The sequence below is a fragment of the Aulonocara stuartgranti genome (assembly GCF_965226115.1).
Source record: "Aulonocara stuartgranti genome assembly, chromosome: 3".
NCBI classification, from domain to species: domain Eukaryota; kingdom Metazoa; phylum Chordata; class Actinopteri; order Cichliformes; family Cichlidae; genus Aulonocara; species Aulonocara stuartgranti.
Window position 1 is genome coordinate 56,130,981 of NC_138941.1, and position 16,169 is coordinate 56,147,149.

At 39.6% G+C, this 16,169-nt stretch overlaps 1 protein-coding gene across 1 annotated transcript; it reads right to left on the minus strand.

Annotated features, from left to right (window-relative positions):
- Window positions 1–246: 246 nt before the first annotated feature.
- Window positions 247–10,188, minus strand: LOC309701684 (acidic leucine-rich nuclear phosphoprotein 32 family member D-like). The gene is made up of 7 exons (XM_082525837.1): window positions 9,226–10,188; window positions 4,506–4,655; window positions 3,943–4,065; window positions 3,331–3,517; window positions 3,159–3,253; window positions 1,866–1,932; window positions 247–1,704 (listed from the first exon to the last, which is right to left on the minus strand). Exons 1-7 carry the CDS (start codon window positions 9,277–9,279, stop codon window positions 1,625–1,627), a joined length of 756 nt encoding a protein of 251 aa, XP_082381963.1. The 5' UTR covers window positions 9,280–10,188; the 3' UTR covers window positions 247–1,624.
- Window positions 10,189–16,169: the final 5,981 nt, after the last annotated feature.

The following is a 16,169-nucleotide window of genomic DNA, read 5'->3' on the forward strand; positions in this document are numbered from 1 at the left end:
CATACAGAGGGCGCCCTTCCAGTAAGTGGCCGATAGAAAATAGAGCGGTGTCTATGCCATTCCCAATATGCGCTCATGATGTCGGGGCAGCATGAGAACGAGCAACTTTTTTTGCCGATGCCCGTGATGCCGCCCTGGGCAACTGCCCATGTCACCCATGTCAAAAACCGCTACTGACTGTGAGCAGCGCTGGCTTTAAAAGACTAAACGAGACGGGGGGAGACGAGGACACAAGAGAGCCAGGAGCAAAATGTTAAGATTTTATTTACAAAGTCCTTTTTGTATGTATTTTTTGTTTGCTTTCATTTAACTTACAGAAAGTAAAACACAAAAAAACCAAATCAAAAAGAAAACAACCTCGACTAGTCAGTGTAAGCTTGAAGGAACATCTGGAGCTCTCTACTGAGGAGACAGAAACTAAAGGAGGCAGAAAGAGGGAGAGGGGGGAGGAAAGAGGCAGAGCGTTTCCCCAGACAACCATACAAAAATTAAACAAAAACAAATTCCTCTGAAAAAATATTTCTTTTAAAAAGCTCTGTTGGCAAAAAAAGACAACACGGTTTGCCCTGAGCAGGTTTGGCCTTGGCAACAGGAAGAGGGAGGAGGGTGGGTAGCTTTTTTTGTTTTTTTAAGATTGGCTTTAACACAATGATGTCATCAGAGCGACGAGCTACATCACAGACCGATGACATCAGGGGAAGAATAAGGAAATGGAGTTGGGTTCAGATTTCATTAATTCATTTATTAACTCCTCATGTTTTTATTGTCTTGTAAAAAAAAAAATAAAAGAAACCACGCCCACATACAATGGAAAAAAAAAAAGTTAAGGAGAGACATTTATTCTCAGGAGGAAGAGGAAAACTGACGTAAAGTCTGCAACGTTTTGTTTTTTTGAGCTTTTCCAGACTGGTGATGCATTTACTGCCCACAAACAAGAGTTGGAATTTAGAGTTCAGATGGTTTCTTTCCTGTTAGCACAAGTTTAGGTTGTTTCCCCCCCCCCATTTTAAATGTAAACTGTGATGAAACAAACAAATAAACAAATAAAAAACTGTCTAGCTGTATATTCTGATGGAAGATTTGCAGGTTTCCAAAGAAGGCGAAACATCCTCTGGTTCCAGCTTCTAAAAATGTGAGAATCTCTCTGCAGCTTCTTATTTTAATAGCTAAACAAACTCTTTTATACAGTTGATGGTGGGACGAGAAAACAGATACTTTTCTGTTAAAGTGTTTTCTTCTTTCCTGAGTTCACAAAAAATAAACGTGCTGCCATTAAACCAAAAGAATAACACTGCGGCAAAAACAGAGGACTAAATGGAGGCTGTAAGTTGTTGATGACAATGGGAAAAAAAATTTGGCTCAACTTGTGGAAATGAAAGTATTTAAAAAAAAAAAAAAAAAAAAAAAAGCAAAAAAAATAATTAATGAGGCGTTTTAGACAATAACGGATGTCAATTTGGCAGGCGACAAGCGAGGAGACCAGAGTCAGAAATGGGACGTGGCCCAGAGTGAAAGTGGGAGGAGGCAGAGGGGGAAGAATTGGCAGCAGGGATGAGACATTTAGACTGAGTGGATAAGAGGTCAGCAGGGTTTGCGGGGGTCAGGGAGGGGTCTCTGCAGGCCCTCATTCATCATCGTCATCATCATCCTCGTCCTCGGGGTCCCTCTTCCTCTTTTCTCCTTTGGCTGGAGACGAGTCCTCATCTGCAGGAAGAACAATGGGAGTCTTTTATTTGGCTGATTAGTTACTACTTGGCTACACCTGACTGAACCAACTCAACAGACACCATCAGATATAAATGAGTGTTCGAGTGTTCCTCAAAACAAAGAGAAGTAATAGTGAGGAAAAATACAGGTTTACTCACCATCCTCCTCCTCATCTTCATCATCGTCTTCTTCCTCGCTGTCCACATCTCCGTTCACCTCTCCATCCTGCAGGGACAAAGACTGCTGATGCAAACTCACAGTGCCTCTTCCGAATCAGTCGGAAAGTCCGAGTTCCCAGTTGGAAATGTGTTGTGGAACGCTCCCTCAATTCGGGATTACCCCGCTCGGAAAGTCAGAGCAGACTAATGTACCACAAGCTACAATCAAAGTTTTACTACTGTTTACTGAACGTAAACTGTGAACATTTAAACTGTGCTGCAAAAGCTGTGTATTTTTGACCGACTCAGCCACGCGCAGAACACTGACCAGCCTCTACTCATGAACATGAGAAAAAGCATGATGATGTTTTACTAGTGACGCCTGAATGGTTTTACTTTGCTAAGAACCAAACAAATCCTGCCTTTCGTTGCTTTTACTGGAACCACCTATAGTGTGTGGGGTTGTTATAGCAAACTGTGCTTGGCATACAGCTTTTCGTCAGACTTTGTGTACGTGTTTTCTCACCGTATTGTTTTTAAGTGTAGCCAGTTTCCTTTCTTGTTATCAAACATGACGATTTTTAATTTTCGTGAACAAGAATTAAGGAGACCCTCTCCTGACTCATCAAGCGCACCACAAGCTTCCCTGTTCCTTTCCAAGCAATCTGTGTTTAACCTACAGACACCTGTCGGGTTTTGGAGGACTACATGAAAGCACATGTGTGTACCTATAAACAAACAGAGCTGTTGTATTATAAATTATCCATATGGGTGTTTAACTGCACGGGTCTCCTGGTGGGAGCCAACCTGCCTCCAACCAATCCCAGCGTGCCTGCAGTCACTTTGTCGAGGAGTTTACAATTAATTATTTATATATGCAGACAGATTCCCAACATGCTGCAAACACTGAGCAACTCTTGTGTCCCTGAATGCAACCTGTCTGCAACACGTCTCTGTGCAGTATGGCACTTAACTGGTTGCATTCTGGTTACATTTCTGAGGTTCTGCCTGGACTTTTCAGAGATTCATCACGAACTGTAACATGTAAACGCCAACTTAACCTCATTAAATTGCAGACTGACTCCATCTTATTGTAGTCTTAATGCACCAAATTCACAGGACAGAGGGCATTTGACTGTGATGCTGTGATGAAAGTGGTTTTAGACAGCATGTGGAGGACAGACGAGCAAATACGTCACAGATAAACAGAAGACACTTCGCATCTCATTTTCCCTCCTTTCATCGTTCTTCAGCATTTCTATGTAAATGTTACTGATTTAACTCCAAACTCACCTCATCACCGCTGTCGTCGTCTTCGTCGTCCTCCTCAGCCACTACGTCTTCTTCATCCTCCTCTTCCTCTTCCTCAAAGTCCTCTGACTCGCCCTCTGCAAAATAAAAAAAACTATCTTAATATTACTGTCGCTTTAATTTTCTCTCAGTTTTCTAGAAATCAAACCTTCACCTTCTTCGTCCTCATCGTCGACGCCGTCTCCCTCGCCCTCGGAGTCGGAGGCCTCGCAGTCGTCGATGTCGTAGCCGTCCAGGTAGGTGAGCTGGGGGAGCAGCTTGAAGATGGACTCCCTGTAGTCGGCCAGGTTTGTCACCTCGCAGTTAAACAGGTCGAGACTCTTCAGCTGGGGCAGCTTTTTCTGGAGGGACAAAGACGGACATCCGATCAGTTTTCTGAAAACATTTTCAAAGAACTAATGAAGAAGTACAAAGTGCTGCCCTCGTTTGGCTACAGCACACTGTGTGCAAGTTTGCTTTGGACATAATACTGACGACCCACAGCTCGTGCACTATTATGTCACTACAAGCTGAAACTGCATTATGGACACCTGAGACCAGCACATATATTGTATACCTACATGTCAGTATAAGGATAACAGAGCTGCTGACTGTCGTCCATGTTGGCTGTTACTATAGAAACTGTTTGTTTATATATACATATATAAATGTGTTTGTGTTTCATGCTGTTATATGATTTACTGATGGTTACAACCTATTCACATACAAAAGCACACAGCAGTGATCTGTCACTTCTTTTTTAAATAACGATGTAGACTCCACCCACCAGCGGCTCCAGGGTGCTGATGTCTTTGAACTTGTTCCCACTGAGGTTAAGGTGCGTTAGGTTCACCAGCCGCTCTGCCAGGACCTCCAGACCACCTGATATCCTGTTGTCACTGAGCTCCAACTGCAGAGACACAAAGAAAAGCTGTGAATCAAAAAAATCAAACAGAAATATATATATATATTTTTTAAAAACCTGGTGATATTGCAGCTTTATATTATCACATCATTAGTGTCTTTTACTTTTAGAGCGCTGACAGGACAAAAAGAAAGACACAAAAAGCCATCAAACTGTGTGACAGTTGAAGCCAAACACAAAGCTTCTCAACCCTCTGCTGCACCAAAAAGCAAGCAAAGTATACCAGAGGCAGCTGTCCACAGGCTACGTAACTGAGAAATTCACCAATAACAAACCAAACAATCAAATTTGAATCACCTTTCAGAAACTACAAAGAGAAAACATGCTGGAAAAGGAACTGAAAGCTCTGCAAAGCTGAACATCTGCACCTTCTTCAAACATTTACATGAACATCTGGTTTCCTGACGCTCTGCAGGCCCTCTCACCTTTTTGAGTTTGGCCAGCTTTGGGATGTCTGCGACGCTGGTCAGGCCGACGTTGATGAGGCTGAGCAGTTCCAGATTCGAGAACTCTTCTGTGATTCCCTCGATCTTTCCTTCGCTCGAGCGACAGTTATCCAGGACCAGCTCCTGGACCTGAGGGGAGAGAAGGGACAGCGCGCCGTTAATCCAGCATGGCTCAAAGTCGCCAACCGGGTGAAAGAGTGGATAACTGTAAACACTATTTCTATTTTAAGCAGCATGTGAGAAGAGTGACACATTAAACTGGTTACAGTTTGACTCTGTGACTCTTCGCCACTTTTAACCCTGAATGTTTCATGTTTAGCCTCCAGATTTCAACATATCATTTTCGATTTTTGCGTGATGGTTGATACAGTAACAGCATGTTGTAATAAAAAATAATAAAACATCAACGTTTTTTTGAATACACTGTGTGCTCTTGTATGTTTAATCTAGTTGAGCTTTTCCTCTCTGCTTACTTTGTTTATGCAAAAATAAAAACTTCCTTATAATAATCTGCAGTTGTGCTTCCACACAGGTATTCATAGGGTTTATGTTAGGGGTGGGCGGTATAAACGGTATACGGTAGAAACTATATAAATTTGGCCAGTGTTAGAGATTTTGACTATTCCGCTCTACCGTGCATGTTGATGGTGTCATCAAGCTGCGCCTGTTTTGGTCGAAAGCATGGCAGTGGCTGCAAACAACATCATCTGCAAATTATGGCGGGCGACAGTAAAATCAAAGAGACGAAGCACTTTTGGAATATGGGCAAAAACTGTGCTTCCTCCACTTCCCTACCATCTATTCATTAATGCTGCATTCCATCACAGCTGCTCTATTCTCATGTCGTTGCAGTATATTAATGACTAACCTCGTATTGTGGATGGATTATCTCAGTTGTTCTCCTGACTGAAGTTTGGTCTGTTTACAGCATCCTGCCATGCGACTGCATTTGTCCCCAACCACTAGAAACCCTCATGTTAACTTTTATCGAGTGGAAAAGAAGTTGGCGTTCATCCTTCAGCTTTACTGTGCTAATCTTAAACTAACGTGGCTGTTTTGCTAGTGATCACGTAGCACATCATTATATACCAGCTAGCCCAACTTCAGTAACCCTACAAAAGTGACTGCTGTTTAGTTTTCTGTCTTCATTTATGTTGGAAGTGATAGCAGAGCTGTACTTTTTAAATTTGTTTAGAAATCTCTCAGTCAGAACATGCTATATTGTGTTTAGGTGGAAAACTAGTGAGCTAACTTCTGGATGCCTGGATGTTAAACTTAATTGTTACACCTGGTAGAGCAGAACGCTGATCATTTTATTACAGATGAAAGAATTTAGAGTTTTTCAACTCTCAGTGATGCTGCAGTGATCGTTTGATTTTGGGACCTGAACCACAAGGAGTTTAGGACCCAGATTACTCCGCGAGGCTCCTGACTACAGCAGCCGTAATGCTCCAACAATCCATCAAGCGGTGCAGCTTCGTAGCTTACCAAAGTCGTACTAAAACATTTTTGACAGATTTCTGAGTGCCATGTACCACATAAAATCAGTTCGAGGTCAGTGAGCACAACCGGAATTCATACACAATCCACACTGTTGATTTTTGAGAAAATGAAAGGATTTTAAGCGTGCCTTATAGTGTGTAAAATACGTTATACAGAAGAAAAGAACGTATTGCGATATATATCGTTACCGCACATGCTTTAAATCAGCTGTCTCCAACTGGAGCGGTTTATGCCCGACAATATTTTCACGGACCGGCCTTTAAGGTGTCGCAGATAAATACAACAAAATAAAACTAGCACCGTTACCGAAAAAAAAGAAAATTTATTCATAACACACGTGAAAAGACCCAGGAATACAGAGTTAACGATAAAAACAATAACAAAATAACGCTGAAAACCGATAAAAACCCTGAAAACCATACATTTCACACCGAGCCTCAACTCTTGCGGCCCGGTACCAAACGACTCACGGACCGGTCCGAGGCCCGGGGGTTGGAGACCGCTGCTTTAAATTATATCTTGATATGGATTTTAGGCCATATTGCCCAGCCCTAGTTTATGTTTTGTTTTTTTCCCCTGTGTGTTTTGATCCTTCGTTCACATGTAAACAACTTTTTAGATCACCGAAACTCTCCCAAGTTTAAGTTCTTCAGAAACTCCACTTCTGCGTTTACATGTGGATGAAGAATCTGCAAAAATCAGTCGAGCTGCCGCTGTAATCTCGTTGTCAGCTGGTGACATGAAACAAATCTGCAACCTCAAATGACTCACTTGATGGTTTGATTAAATAGCGAGGTCAATGTGACTAATTCATTTTCCTTGTACTGAGCACTGCCTAACGGGTAAGGTGACTTCAAATAGAAAGCGTGGTTACCCACAGAAGCAGCGCGAGAACACGGGAGTTTCCACGGCGTTTTCGTTGAAACATGTCAGTGTTTCATTGTATGATCACAGCGCCTCCCTTGTAATAAAACCCAATCATCCCCTACGTATAAACAGGAGGACTTTTGCAGAATGTTAAACTGACACAAGTTACCCATTTACTGGCTTGCAGTACTTGGGGTCATGTGGAAAACATGCAAAAAAAAAAAAAAAAAAAAAAAAGACGTCCCTTCACCTCAAACTGATGATTCATTCAATCAGTTTTTCAGTCTATATGCACCTAAAACAGAGTTCGAAAAACACTGCATACCCACAGACACCTATAAAAGATGGATGAAGTTCCGGTCTATAAGATGCAGTATTTTTAGTCACCACCAGAGGGCAATAACATACGGCAGCTTTTTAGTATTAAATAGTGGTCTGTATTAAAAATATGCAATGGCTTAATTAATTAATGTGCTAGTATTCCGGTCGTAGTAGTGACATTTATTTTCAGCCAGATTTAAAATGTACAAAAAGCATAATCAGTTAATAATTTTCACTCATTTGAATAATGTGGACAAAACTTCAAAAAATGTTTTCCTTTCTCTGAGTGCTGCCTTTAGTGGGCACCACAGCAAAACCTTAAAGTGTCCACCTCATACCTGAATTTTGCTTCAGCTGGAAATCTGGAATAACTTGATAACTGATCACCCTATACTTTGCATCCTCCTCTGTGGTCTTCCTCCTTTCCTCCTGCCTGCCAGCTCCATGTTTATCACCCTTTGTCCAGTATATCCACCATTGCTCCTCCTCACATGACCAAACCATCTCAGCCTCCAACTGGCTTTCCAACTTTGTCTTCCAAACCGAACTGTCCCTCTTGTGTTCTCATTTCTAATTTTGTCCTAACCTGCTCACTCAAAACAAAAACCGTAACATCTTCAGCTCTGCCTACTGTCTTTTTGACCGTGCCACCATCTTTAAACCATACATTGCAGCAGTTCTCACGACAATCTAGTAAACATTCCCTTTCACTCTTGAACCTATCACTCCAACCACATTAGCCCAATTAAACATTACACCAACTCCAAGAGTAGCTTTCCATGATTTTTATTGGTTCAAAAACTTCTGAAATGGCCACAGTAGGGAGATTGGGGACAGCCAAAAGGAGAGAAAAAAATAAGAAAGAGAGAGAGACACTGCCTAATACCTGAGCATTGAGCTCAGAGATTACCTTTACATACATTACCCTCAGTATTTAAACCTTTTGTAATGTTTGAAAAACAACAGCATTACATACAATATGTTATTTTCAAAAACCACCAAAACACTTTAGGTGTATATCAGTTTATTTGTTGTAAATCTCGTCATTTTCAGTTGTTTTCAAAAGAAAAACAAACTAGGATCCTACAGAGGACGCCTGTGCGGTTTCATGTTGGAACGGGGCCCAACCGAGGCTCTGTTTGTAAACTCGTAGCAACACGTGACGCTGCTAGTTAGCTCTGTTGCTAGCTGCGTGTTATTACCAGCCCCTCCGCTCTGCGGAGCCCTCACTTATCGACCCAAAATGATAAGGTACTGCGGCGGAAAATGTCTCTCATTACGGTGATTCTATGAGAAATGATATGAGTAAACGAGTGTCGTAAATTCGGGCCACAACGACTCAGCCACTTTATAAAAGTAGCGCTAGCACGCCGCTGGCTACGCGCCCTTAGCGCGTTTATGCTCGCTGGATCCGACTAATCTCTGGAAACGCGTTTTCGTAAACAGTTATTTTTAAAAAGTGACTCGGTGAGTTGCAGAAAAATATTTTTAACAAAATATTAACAAGTAAATAAAATGTTAATACGCAATGGGGGGTTTTAGAATTAAAATGCCATCTATCGACTTCGAAATAAATGAAATTCTAGAATTAGCCAGGCCCGAAAGACGTCGATTATATTTTTATTTCCCGATAAGCAGGCGGTTTTAAGTTAATTTTCATGCGTGGGGATTTTCATTTAAATTTTAATAACTTTCAAGAGCATCAGTAATATGAATAAAACGAGAAATGCGTGGGCATAAAATGAAAACAACGTGGTAAACAACTGCGTGACTGCGCTGTTTGCGAGCGGCGATAACAGCTACTTAGTTGAAGGGAAGCAGCTAATTCAAGAATTTCGCAGACTTTGTGTTAGCTTAGATCTAAACTTGCTTTTTTAAGATATGCTGTTTTTTAATCACTTTTTCCCCCTCAAGCTGCAGACACGCTGCCATGTGCTCGCCACCCCTCCTCCTGCCGGTCTACAGCAGATCAATTCCAATAAAGAAGCACACAACCCGAGAGACTCACCTCCGAGGGCGACCGGTGCCTCAACTCTAAGGAGACCCTCTTCTTCATGTCCATTTTCCTCCGGTTTTTCCTGGCTTTGGTTCTTTACGTTATGGAAAGCTTGTTTTCTCTCTCGTCCTCTGTTCAGCATCAACACGCGGAACCGGAGTGAAGCTAGCCACAATAGATACTCGTCATTTCCGGGAACGGCTTTCAAAATAAAGTTGTGGTTACGTGGTATAGCGGAAGTAGAAACATGGCTTATTCCGCCCAGAGGTTCGCACACTTTACCTTCAGGCCATGCACTCTATAATTCATCCACGTATATGCACTTATTTCGTCTTGAGATTATCCAGCGCGTGTGAGAGTTCTACGTTTCATCTCATTTTAGCGGGAACACACGAAACCTCCTTTAGGTTCTAGTGTACTCGCTTTAGCTTGACGCATGCTCGGAACGCTCCAGTGGCGCATGTGGAAAAGTGGGTCAAGCCGTATGGTGCATTGAATGCCTGAGTTATAAATCAGATATTTAGCCTTCGCACAGAAAATGACTAAAAATTAATACAAATAGGCCAAAACATTTAATTGCGGACAGTATTTTTAAACAGTGATAATAAAACTGATTCAAGACTGCTGGATTCCTTAAACCTTACTAGATGCTATATAAATTCACCAATTTTCCTGTGATATAGACAGTTTGAGTTTTTTCAGCTTGAGTATGTAAATTTCGAGTTTCTGAGGTGATCTTGAACATATCAGATATTGATTTGTAAATGGAGGGAAACGGCAGCAGTAGGGAAACAATACTCTACAGCGCCACTATACTGTCATTTGGAATCATTACACAGATATAAAAAGTCGACCACGTGCAGTAACTTAACTCTAAAAGAAAAATCATATCTCATTTATTTCCACATTAATATAAACGATAATGAAGAATTGCTTATCACTAGCAAAAAATGTCTGGCATGTGAGATAATTCACTTTCACTATGACTTTATGACATTTTCACTACACACTATAGCCTTCACTTATTTATATTTATTGTTATTATTATTGTTATTATTATTATTATTATTATCGTTGTTGTAGCTTAATGTATCATTGTGGTTATCATTTTTAACTTACAACATAATATATTAACAGTAATTTTGAGAAAATGTGATTAAAATGCAGATTAAAACTGTTTGCTCATGAATTCATTTTTTTCTTTGACCTGCAAATTATGTGCTATAGACTCAAACCGAAACATTTCCAATATGAAATTACAGGAAGGATTTTAAAACTAGCAATCATTGCTGGTTGTTGATGCAGTTCCACTTTTGTGCAGTCAGTGGTGCTGTAGCTCTTTGTCTGATCCCTCCGTTTATCGACTCATTGTGAAGAACAGATTGGAGCCTTGTTTGCGCCGTGTCATCATAGTGTTAATCTTTATTGTCATTACATTGTAGTTCATCTTCACGACAAGCAGTTATACATACAGTGGTCTTAGATTATATCATTGTCCAATACAAGGAGAGCAACAGTTAGAGTTAGTATCACAGCTAGATTTTTTCCATTGACCAACCCCACCCCCAACCCCCCCAAAATACCCCTTCATCCTCCCCCCAATCACTACCCCTCCCATACTCTACACCATACACCAATGTATTGACGACCGTCAAATATGTCACAGGTGCCTAACCATTAAATAGGACACAGGAATAAATAAATTAATAAATAACCAAATCAATACATACAATACATATATAAATAAATAAATACCAACAAGGTGTGTATATATTAACATACACACAAGTAGCTCACCAGAGGACAGCAGGTTCCAAAGTCATAGGGCCATTTCATACAGCCACAAGGCATAAAGTATGATTATGTAACACAGCCACAGTTCAGACCCCGGCCACATTATTACACCCCAAAAATCATGGTGCAGAGATTAGATTTAGTTTTGCAAATGTTTCTTTGAAGCAGGTCAGCTCTCAGAGGCAGACCCGCTCCCTTGGGAGAAATCCTTCTGCTTGAGTTAAACCTCACAGGTGGAGCCTCAAAAAAGCAAAAAACAGCTTGAGTTAAAAATAAAACACCAATTTTTATTTAAATATACTGTCATCCTTGGTGCACAAAGGAAAGTAGCTTACATTATTTTATTTTTTTTGCAAGTGGACACTCTACACCTCAAATCCTAATCTGTTGATCAATCAAGTATAGATCAATCAAGCCCAGTTTATTGGTGTATGCTGCCGTCTTTGAGCCAAGCAAGACAATCAATTCTTTATTTCTCCGAGATAACTGGCTGTAGCTTCAGGGGTTTCACATCACTCCAACACTAATTCTGAAGCACAGAGAGTATATTTGCTCACTGGTCACTTTATTAAGTACACTTTGCTACTACCGTACTGGGTTGGACCCACCTTTGCCTTGAGAGCTGCATTAATTCTTCATGGCATAGATTCAACGAGGTTCTGTGAACATTCCTCATTTATTTGGGTGCATATAAAAAGAAAGCATTGCACAGTTGCTGCAGATTTGTCAGTTACGCCCCCATGATGTGACTCTCGTCTTCCACCCAAGATGCTCTATTAAATTGAGATCTGGTAACTGTGGGGAACCATTTGAATACAATGAACTCTGATCACCCATCAGAAGACAGTCAGCATCAATACTCAGGTAAGCAGTCACATTAAATGATGCTCACCTAGTAGAAAGAGCTCAAACTTTGCCAAAAAAATATCCCACACTATATCACTCTATCACCAGCCTAAACTGTTAATACAAGGCAAGATGCTTTGTTTATGTCAAATTCTGATCCTATTGTCTAAATATCACAGCAGATATTGAGACTGATCAGATCAGGAAATGTTTTTCCCCTCTTCTATTGTCCAATTTTGGTGAGCTTATGTGAATTGCTATCTCGGTCTCCCGCTCTTAGCTGAAAGGAATGGCACAGTGTTACTGTTACTGTTGCGTTCCTATCAGCTCCAACCTTTGACCTTAACGAGACATTTTCACTCAGGGAACTGCCACTGACTGGATATTTTGTCTTTTTTTGGACCATTTTTAAAAACCCTGGAGATCCCTGTGTGGCAACAATGCCACATTCAAAGCCATGTGAATATTGTTTCTTCCCTCAGCATTATCTAAGTATTCATAGTCATAGTGCATAAAGGCACTGATTTGCTGTCATGTGATTGGTTGATTTTATATATGGGTAACAAGAGGTTAAACAGATGTCCATAATGAAGTGGGAGGTGATATTAACTATTGTATCTTACTGTTAAATTATACAACATATTTTTTTAGTTCATTGTTGCTGTACACTGGTGGAAACCATCAGCTATGAGAAGCCCCTAAATCTTCTAAAGCTACTGTTAGCAAGAAAATAATTAAGCCTGTAATTTCTCCAACCAGTTATCACAAGACACCAATAATACTTATACAATTTTGCAAATGCTTTCTTTTAGGTTATTAACCTGCTTATTAATACATAATTAATGTAAAATGACTTTTTTTAGCAGAAGTCCAAATGTAAAGTATATTAGAATCTGCCAGCTGGTGCTTCTCAAGTTTAGCCCCAGACAATGACGGTGTTTCTCCTTTCAGAACAGCTGTACCTCTGAGGAAAGACTGGAGACCTGCAGCTTTTGTTTGGAGTGTCATGACTGATCTCTCAACTGGAGAGGTGAAACTGACTTTAGGTAGGTAATGTGGCCTAGGTCTGACTCTTACCAAGGTGAACAGGGGAAATGGAGGGTAACACTGTACAAGTCCCTCATTGAGGTTAGAATACATGTCGCCATAGAGGGCAAATCGCAGTGGAAGTGAAACAAAAAAAGCAAAAATAAAAACATCATTCAAAGAAATACAAAAAGTCTTAAAGCACTTTGTAAGTTGAAGAAGAGTGCCATATGAATTTTCAACAGGTCAAAGAGTACAATAACTGAACAACAAAAAACAGAAGAGTAGCAGAGTTAACCTAGGTTCACTGCACTGCAAGACAAAAGCCAGCAGGACGAACATCTCCCCCTTCTCTTTTTCCCTTTTTGAATGTTTTGTCTTTTAAAAAATCCATCTCAAAAAGCAGACGTGAAGCGGTCCAGTTGCATGCAGCTCACACACATTCGACAGGCAGACTCAGAAAAATCAGGTTTTCAGACACAGAACTTACCGACAGAATAAAGTAAAAAGAAAACACTGAACATATGTTTGCACCAACCAAACCTCCGTCTTTTACAAAAACCTGTAACATTTATGCAAAAGCAGGTATATGGCAGAAAAAAAATTGAAGACTGGAAAGAGATTATTATAAAGTTTTATTTGATGATTGTATTGTTGTTTTCACGCATGTGCTTTGGCAATGGAAGAGATGTCTTAGCTCTTTCACAGATAGATAGATAGACAGACAGATGGGTAGATACCTCTTCCTTTGATGAAACCTTAAATTTTATTGTTCCATCAGAACTTATTGCCTTTATATTCAGTATTATTGACAGTTTATAGAAGATACTGTTTAGTCTGAACCAGTACTTTTCCTTTTTTATTATTATTATTACTATTCAAAAGGATTGTATAGTAGCTTTAGGTTTTCCCGTCCTTCAATCAAACTTCTATCAAATATTTTATCTTGACAAATATCTCAACTAAAGCATTTTGTTTTTGTTGTTTTCTGTCTTGCCTCTGTCACACTTCTTAAGTATCTGTGCCATTTTAGGTGGCATAGACTTTCTCTGGTATGTGTTATGCACTGATTAATCATTAGACTTTAGCAAGAGAAGGCAATAAGATTGTAAATATAATTATAATGGTCATGATTTTTTATATCTGCTTTTTAAGCCTAACCTCATCAGCCATCTCCAGGTCCAAATGTCCTTTCTGAACACTATTCATTTTTGTTTTTGTTTTTTTAAGGTCCAGATTCCGATAAAATTATCAGTGTGGTGTTTTCCAGGTGTTATAATTTATTATCCAGGCACCCATTAAAACAGTGATCTATGGGGTTTGGCAGAGTTAGCAGTAAGCTGACTTTAGTCACTGAGATAGTTGTCATTTAAAGACTGTATACCATGTTCTTACTGATGTCTTTCTGAAAAACTATAAACATACAGCACTTCTAGATGCAAATGAAGACTGCTATGGAAACTAGCAGTAACATATAGAGGGTCACTGAAGTTGGGTTAGTTGACATAATGATCTACTCCTTTGTAGCTGGCTACAGAGCAATAGGTAGGCTAATATCAACACATCAGCACAGGGATGAGGATGTAGGATGTGGCTTAAATTGTTCTCAATAAAAATGTAAGAGGATGCGCTGCTGGCAGATATAAACTTCATATGGAAGACAGAAAACACTGGACACAGATAAAACATCAGCCTAGAAGTCAGAGATGACACCATCCACTACACATGAATAATAATCAGTGTGTTACTGCATGTTTTGGATTGCTTAGTATGAAAAACTGTGGTCCTAAGTTCAATGTCTTGAGCTTTGATACCTGGAAACAGGGTTTAATACCTGATTACTTAACAAGCAGACAATCAAACCCGTCATTTTGCCTAAAGTTTGGTAGAAACCGTAAAGATTTTATATATTTTAATATGGTCCACGTTATACATGTAAACCATTAACCTGCTAATAGATCTTAGTATGTTGATTTTAGTAGTATAAAATGATCATATATGTTAATGGTCTGTAAGTAATAGGAAAAAAGATTGTAGTATAACCTGTTTAACATGAAAGCCGCTCTTCTGGCGGAGTATTCTAGAAAAATTCGGAATATGTTATATTTCTCTGTTGTTTTCAATAGCCTATATGTTACATTTAAGATGAGGTATTCAGTAATCAGGCACTAAATACTCTAACGTATTCTGCTCAACACTGCATCAACAAAGCAAGAGTACAGGAATGTTAAGCTAAAGGCTAGCTGGTTAGCCACTTCTGGCACATTAGCATCAGCCATGCTAACACAGATTCCTGCTGGTTCATAAATAATGCTCAGATAGAAAACCCTAGAACCCTAAGATTTTTTTTAAAATTATTCTTAAACTCTGTACAATAAGTATCAAACAGTCCGTTTTAAAAAATGTGTGACTGGTAAATTACAACTAGAATTCAAAGCAGAGATGACCAAGGTGTTGTCGTTTTCCTTTATCAGTTGATTTGACATAAACCCAGAACTATACTTAGATGCCTATTTCAACAAGTAACACATGTAATTATAGGTTTGTAGTTCTGTCCTCTATTTCGAAGAGAGCTCTTAATATTACTGGAATGTTTCAGTTATTTAAACTGAGTCATCTCTCTAATTGTGAGTCCAGATCTTTAAAAGTTGCTTTATCAGAGAACCTTTAACAGTAAATAATATCAACCTTTTTCATATGGTCGTTGTCAAAGTAGACTCCTTTACACTGCTTTTAACAATACTGCAGATCTGTCCAGAAACTGAGAATAATGAGAAGCATTTTGGCATTGTAGCCATCCTGCTAGATGCTACACATCGCGTTTGCAGCAGGGAGCTACCACCAACACAGAGTTCTTACTAACATTTAACTATTCCAGCAACTGTTTAAGAGAAAACTAGAATGAGATATCTGAAGCATTTGGCTAAAGAATGGTATAATTATGCCTGAGATTATGACAACAGGTTCAGAAGCAAAAAAGATGTCACGATCGTAGGGTTAAAATAAATAAATGAGTAAATCTTGAATTTAGTGAGATGTTTAAGGGCATTAACAACATTCTGATATAACAAAATGTATCATTCTATGAACAAGAAGGCAGACAAAATTCTAAAACTTGAGTGCAACCTAAAAAAAAGTTTGGTCATCAAACAGCAATTTTGGTCATCACGCATTACTTTGAAGCTGACAGCTGGTTGCTGGTGAGTGTTCCAGCCACTGGTTGCCTAGGTTACCTTCTATTGTTATTCACTATCAGGTCATATGACAATACAGATATTCTTCACTATTCA

Excerpts from the sequence above, each read along its gene's own strand:
- LOC309701684 (XM_082525837.1), bottom strand. The coding sequence starts at position 9,279 with ATGGACATGAAGAAGAGGGTCTCCTTAGAGTTGAGGCACCGGTCGCCC. Across the intron at positions 3,254-3,330 it reads CGACGATGAGGACGAAGAAG|AGGGCGAGTCAGAGGACTTT; the intron begins GTGAAGGTTTGA and ends TTTATTTTGCAG. Across the intron at positions 1,705-1,865 it reads TGAAGATGAGGAGGAGGATG|ATGAGGACTCGTCTCCAGCC; the intron begins GTGAGTAAACCT and ends TTCTTCCTGCAG.